The following is a 6,658-nucleotide window of genomic DNA, read 5'->3' as shown; positions in this document are numbered from 1 at the left end:
GAAAGAGACAGAGCTCAGCCACACTCATGAGGGGCACTAATACTTCTCTGGGTTCCCGAGTCAGAGGTCAGTGCCCAAGACTCACCCAGCAGCTGGATGTGCTTCTCACTGACACCCAGTGCGTTGGAGACCCTGCACATGGCTCCCGCCCGCAGGAGGTCGTGGTTCACGCGCACTGTCAGGTTGCTGGCGACGTGCTGATCTTCAACGTACTCATGAGCCTGAGAGGGAGGAAGGCAGCGAAGGATTCAGCACCTGAGGCAATGCACAGCACCTCTGAGAGACCACAGCCTGGACCCAGCACCCTCCCCAGCTCTCACCGTCCCGTTGATATTCCAGTGGACAGAGGGCCTGGGGAAGGCAATGGCCTTGCACGTCAGGTTCACCACCTCGTCCTGCCGCACGTACAGCGGGGAGCTGATGGCAACTATCCGCGGCTTCCCTGTGGGGAGGGCACATCAAGCACATGTAGCATTCAGGGGGGAACAGGGACAATGCTGGGCAGGATGGGGCTCACTCTGACAGGGCAGCATGCCCACACACACGCTGGTTCTTACCCTGAACGGCCACGGCCACCTGCTTGCTCTGTTCCAGCCCCGGCACACTTCGTGCAATCACCTTGCAGCTGAAGTTGCTGGAGGTTTCGAAGGTAAGGTTGCTCAGGACAAGCTGGTTCCCTTCTGCGACCTTCCTGCCCTGTTGGGAAGGGACATCCCCTGGCAACGAGCCCTGAACACCAGGCCCTTCTGCACCCAGCTCCTTAGGCTCTGCGGCTGTCCCAAAGCTGCTCAGCCCGCCCTCCTACACACAGTGAGGGAGCCTGCAAGCACAGGGTCTCCCTGCAATACTGGCCAGGAGGTAAAGAGGTAGAGATGGACAATGCAGGTCCATAGAAGGGGGAATGGCCCCCTGGCCCCTGGCCTCTCTCAGGAGAGAGAGCGCAAGCTCTGGCTCTGCCCAGTTTGCCACAAAGCCCAGGCTCGCCGAGCCTGACCGCAACAGTACCCAAATACCTGCTCACCTTCTCATCCCTCCACTGGTAGTCCAGAGCCACGGGGCTGTGCGCATCGCAGCTCAGCCTCACACTATCCCCTTCCTGAAGGGGTGAGGACGGCTCCATCTTCACACGGACCCCTTCAATGTCTAGGGGAGGGATGGAGACCAGGGCAGGGTGAGCAGGAGGGATGAGGTACCCACCATGAAGTCCACAGGGTCCTGTCCCCCCGCCTTACAGTTCACAACAAGCTCCACATCCTTCTCTAGCTGTCTCATATCATCCAAGTCCAGGGTCTGGCATCTGTATAGACCACTGCTGCTCTTATTCACATCGTGCAGGTTCAGCACCCCACTGTTGGTGTCTGCCAGTGATGACAGGTCCTGCCAGCTGTCCTCCAACTGCAGGCAGTGGGGAGAAAGCAGAGCCCTTAGCCCCACACAGGCACCCTCCCATCACAGCTGCAGCATCACACTCCCCAGAGCCCTCTGGGCAGGGGACAAGGAGCAGCCAGGACACGAGATGTCTGCCAAGGGAGAGGTGCCCGGGTCCTCTCTGGCCTCACCTCTCTCTTATAGAAGCTGAAGACGGGTGCTGGGTTCCCATCGGCCTCGCAGACCAGCTTCACATCATCCCCTTCCTTCACCAGTGCCGAGGACGGCATGACCTGCAGCTTCACGTGCTGTGCGGGGTCTGGGGGAGGAGGGAGCAGGAAGGGTCGGTGTGGAGCCCTGCCACGTGGCAGCGGGCAGGGCCCCCAGCCCCTGACTCACAGAAGACTGTGACATTGACTCGCCGTGACTCCACAGCACGCCTCTGTCCCCGCAGCCAGTAGTGCACGGTGCAGTGGTAGAAGGAGTTGCGGTCCTCCCGGGTGACGTGGGCGAAGAGGGTGCTGCTCACCGTGTACAGCCCACTCGACTCACGGGTCAGCGTGGCCAGGATCTTCACCACTACAGGGGACACAGCTGCTATTACAAGCCCACGGGGAGGCCAAGGGAGAGAGGAAGGCTCCCTTGGGAGCACAGGGCTCCTTTGGGTGACCACGGGCTGCCAGTCCCCAGCTGATGAGGCCCTGGATAGCACAAGTGCCCCAGCCCCTCTCCCAGGCAGGCAGGTGCAGTTCCCCATCCCCATCCAACTCACTCTTCTCCTCCGACTGCAGCTGCTCCCCATTCTTGTGCCACGTGATGTTGGGGGGTGGGAAGCTGTTCCTGCTCACGCACTGAGCAATCTGCGGTGGCAGAGAGAGCCTTGAGCATGGAGTACCCCCATGGGGAGAGGGGAGCCTGGCACAGCTGTGAACCTCCCCCTCCCCTGTGTGGGGCCTCTCCTCACCTGCGGGATGTCACTGCTCTGCACGGAGATGCCTCCTGGGTTGGCCGTGATCTCAGGGGCCTCGGGGACCTCTGGAAAGAGAAGCCACCCCACACGTATTAGGATGGTCGGGACAGGATCCCCCTCCACCCCCACGGAGCAGATGCATGGCCGTGCTGCCCTCCTGCCCCATCACTCACTGTAGACATGGAGCTCAGTGCGGTTCTCGCCCACGCCATGGCTGCCTGCCCCGACCTGGCACACGAAGGTCCTGGTGTCCTGCACCGTCACCCTGCTGATGGAGAGGGCCTTGTCCTCCCCCACTGACAGCCGCCCCTTGTAGTCTGTGTTCTCCTCCAGGACCTCGCTGCCTGTGATGTGGCACAGCTTCACCCAGTTGTTGCGGTCGATCTGCAAGGTGAGGGGCTGAGGCCGGGCTGACGTGGAGCCCAGGAGAAAGCCCTGGACTAGCTGCCACCCCAGCCCACCACCCACCGCTCCTCTCCCGGCCAGCACTCACATAGAACCAGTTGATGTAGGTGTAGGAACCGTTTCCAGGGATGTAGAAGTTGCACTCGATCCTGGCCATGCCCCCGCTCTCCACTTCGACCACCGCTGGCATGGAGACATCCAGCTTGCTGGCTGTAGCTGCAGGACAGAGTCTGTCAGGCGCAGGAAGCATAGGGAAGCCTCGGTGTCTGAGCCAGCAAGGGAGCTGAGCCCAGGCCTGTCCCCATCTCCATCCCCTGAAGGTCATGGGGCAGAGCCATGTCCTGCACTGGCATCCCCCAGGCACCGTGTCCCAGCCCAGTGGGAGTGCCAGCCAGGAGCATGGCCCTGCTCCTGCCACCACGCTGCCTTCTGTGTCCACAGAGATCCCGCAGGCTCAAGTAACCAACCATGTTCCCAGAGAGGGGATGAGGCACGCCATGCTCCCACCACCAGTCTCCCCAGGACACCTGGAGACAATCACCCACTCCACTGCTGTCGCAGTCCCCTTCAGACCTGCCCTGCCCACAGCATCCCAGGCTCGATGAAATAGGCAGCAGACCCTCTAAGCCTCCAAATCCCCGACACACACCACAGAGGCAGAGAGCAGCAGCACCCTGCCCAGCGATGGGTTTGGGAAGGGGCTACATCTCCACAGCCCACGAGCGAGCAGATCGCCTTGCCAGCTGCCTTAATCTGAGCCCGGGGCGGTGCCGATGCTCCTCACACTGTGGAGCACGCATCTACCCGCCCCAGTCCGAGCCAGCATCTCAGACCTGCACCCACCGAGCCCTACCAGCCCTAAGGGCCTGGCAAGGAGGTGTCAGGAGGATAGCAGAGGCAAGGGAAGAGGCCAGGCGCTAGAGACTAAAGCTGGTGGCTCAAAGGCTGCACCTTCCTGTGGTCAGGGACCAGAGCCCTGACGTCAGCCTGCACAGCCCCCGCAGCAGCCCTGGGAGCTGGGGCATGAATGAGGCGCTGTGTTCCTCCACAGTGGGATGGGGCACACAGGGCAGCCGCTCAGGAGCGGTGCCCTAGCCAGCTCCGGCTGCCTGCTGCTCCCTTTCCCCCTCCAAGGCAACAGGGCCATCAGGGAGACAGCATGCCCCGGCCACCATGGCCGTGGCACAGCTGGGACTCCTGGGTCCCTCCCCAAGCTCCAATCCTGCCTCCCAGGCAGGAACCCAGAACCCAGTGGTTGGAGCATCCACCCCTGCAGCGTACCCAAGGAGAGTCCCTCACTGCTCCGCTGCTCCCTGCCTATAAAGCAAATCCAGTGCTGCCCGCCCATAGCACGGGTGGCACCAGGAATCTGCACCCCCAGTGAGCAGAGCCTGCCCACCCTGGCACCCCACCTTAGCTCCCAGCCTAGCTACCCGCTCTCCTGCAGCGGTAATGGAGCTCCTGGCCACGCTCCAGTATGGCAGGGGAAGGTAATGGCTATCGATCCAGGACAGGGAACAGAGCAGCTTCCCAAGGGGCTGCTCAGCCGGGCACAGCAGAGACAAGAGCTGCGTCACAGCAAGGCAGTGTGCCATTGCTGCTGGCCCTGCAGGTGTCAAAGCAAGGGGGGTCTGCATGCCCTGGGCTGGCAGGCAGCCTTGCAGGGGGGGATGGCAGTCTGTCCCCCAGCAACAGGGCCAGGCAGCTCAGCACCCACGGCCCAGCCCAGGTATGGGAGCTGCCGACAAGAGGCTGGAGGAAGCCAGCTGTGTCAACAGCTCCCTTGATAGTGCCGCTCAGTAACAGCCACAGAACCTTGCAAGTAAGGCAACTTCAAAGGGCAATGCCGTGCCCACAAAATACTCTTTGTCTGGAGTAGGTATGCAGTGGCACAGCTCCAAAATGCACCCAGGAGCCTTTCTGCAACAGTGGGCCCTGGCTCACACAACTAGCCACCTCAGGACACCCTAAAAGCCAGCTTCTGGCCCTCACCCATCCCATCAGCACAGTCAGCACTAAGCAAGGAGGTATGAGCAAAGCACTGCACAGGAAAGGAGGTACTAGAAAAACAGGTGAAAGCCCCAGGGATAAGCATACACTGGGGCCAGGAAACTGGACCGAGCATACATAGGAAAAGATAACTTTGCACCGGAGGAACCTGCCCACCTGTATGGCCATGACTTGGGCTAGCCAGCCACCGCAGACTTGGGCAAGCCTAGGGCTGGGGTGCACCCCAGCTGTCCCTCTGCACCCTCCACTGAGCCCTGACACTTCTGGGCTACAAGCAGCCAGGCCAGTCTTTGCCACCCCATCCTTTTTAGACCTTCAGCATGGGCAATGGGCAGAGCCAGCCCCTGAGAGAGGGAGAGCTGCTGGCCCACCCCGCTGACCCGCTCGGCATGAGAGCCCTCATCCAGCCGAAACCGTGAGCTCAGAGCTGGAGAATGGCTGGCATCTGGGGCTGGCACAAGGCACACATCCCTCCCACCCATCCACTGCCCTTGAGGAGGTGGACATGGACACTGCAGCCCTCACTGCAGCCCCCACCCTGCCTAGACCAAGGGCTCACTGCTCCCCACCTCCTCCGGGACAGGCTGAGATATTAGCCCTCCCTTGGACTCGAAGAAGCACCCAGTGACACCACAAGTGCAGCTAGCTGGGGGACACAAGGCCTCCCCACAACCCTGGGGACACAAGGCTTCCTCCTGCAAGCTCCAAGATCTCACAGCCCCCCACCTGTGTGTGGGCAGGCTAGAGAGGCACTGGGCATAGGCACCCTGGCATAGCAGGCTCTGGGGACATAGCAATCCTCCCTTGTGCCCAGCATGGCTGCAGACACCAGTTTGCTGAGGGAACCTGGGCAGGGCTGGAGACCCATCGGCTTTGCATGGAACAGCCCAGCTGCAGAGCTCAGCTCCAGCCTGCACCGTACACCCCAAGTGCCTGGCACAGCTCCAGCGGGAGACCTAGAGATCTGGAGAGGATGTGTGCAGCAAGCAAGCAGGGAAGGGAGGAGAGCCCCTGTGCCTTTCCATCTGGCTGGCGGACAGCGGGCCGGCAGCCAGAGCTCCACAAGAACAAAGATTTGCTTTTAGAGCCGGGGAAGGGGGGGGAGTAGCACAGCCCCCCCGCCAGTCTCCTTGCAGAGCCGAGGTGTGTGGGGAGCTGGCGAGGAGCGTGGCTGGGTTGGCGGTGTGGAGCCCCCAGTGCAGAACCCCCGTGCAGAGCCCCCCGGCACAGAGCAGCGAGAGGAGGGGCACCACAGGGGTCTGGGGCCACACGTGGGATGCCTGAGGTTTCCGCGGGTTTCTGCTCCCCTCTCGGGGAAACCAGCTGCGGCCAGACCCCTTCTGCTCCCAGCACATGCACATATGCTGCCCTCCTCTGCCTTGGCAAGGCTGCCCTTCCTGCACAGATCCCTGAGCCAGGGGAGCAGGATCACCTGCACCCCTTCATCCTCATCCTCACAGAGAGGATAAACAGGGCACAGAGCCCTGGCCCTGCAGCAAGCAGCACCAACCACTAGCACCCAAGAGCCTCCGCCCCAGCCCAGGCCCCGCTGTGCTGGAGATGGGGACAGAGCCAAGGCTCTGCCGCAGGAGGGACTGGAACTTTGCACCCCAAAACAAACCCGACCACCCCATCAGGACCCAGCCATGTGCACCAGGAGAGGAAAGGCTCACAACCCCAGCCCTGCAGCCAGGTGATAACATGCAGAGAAACCTCTCTAGCAGTTGGAGATTGCAGTGCAGAAGGAGCCAGGGTGGCACTGGCAGCTCCAGCGTGGGCTCAGCCCCCCGGCCCGCCTGGGAATGGCTTGGCCGTGGCCCCTCATGTTTCTGGGAAGCATCAAACCTTTCGCAAACACACCAATGCCGTCAACTAACAAATGCCTCGCTCGGTACATGTGCTGTG

The 6,658-nt window shown here is 61.9% G+C and overlaps 1 protein-coding gene across 1 annotated transcript in view; it reads right to left on the bottom strand.

The window, feature by feature from the left end:
* MCAM (melanoma cell adhesion molecule) overlaps positions 1–2,959 on the bottom strand; it is a gene marked incomplete at both ends in the record, with an annotated part of 4,315 nt that extends 1,356 nt beyond the window's left edge. The window contains 12 exon segments of the mRNA XM_010289088.1: positions 86–221; positions 321–442; positions 558–696; positions 1,022–1,143; positions 1,233–1,395; positions 1,560–1,687; positions 1,768–1,947; positions 2,141–2,228; positions 2,333–2,403; positions 2,512–2,683; positions 2,685–2,722; positions 2,828–2,959. Of these exon segments, the coding sequence (XP_010287390.1) occupies positions 86–221; positions 321–442; positions 558–696; positions 1,022–1,143; positions 1,233–1,395; positions 1,560–1,687; positions 1,768–1,947; positions 2,141–2,228; positions 2,333–2,403; positions 2,512–2,683; positions 2,685–2,722; positions 2,828–2,959 (1,491 nt within the window).
* Between the last annotated feature and the right edge of the window lie 3,699 nt (positions 2,960–6,658).

This window comes from Phaethon lepturus, unplaced genomic scaffold (assembly GCF_000687285.1).
Source record: "Phaethon lepturus isolate BGI_N335 unplaced genomic scaffold, ASM68728v1 scaffold30360, whole genome shotgun sequence".
Taxonomy (NCBI): domain Eukaryota; kingdom Metazoa; phylum Chordata; class Aves; order Phaethontiformes; family Phaethontidae; genus Phaethon; species Phaethon lepturus.
This window is presented reverse-complemented; position numbering and strand designations above follow the sequence as displayed.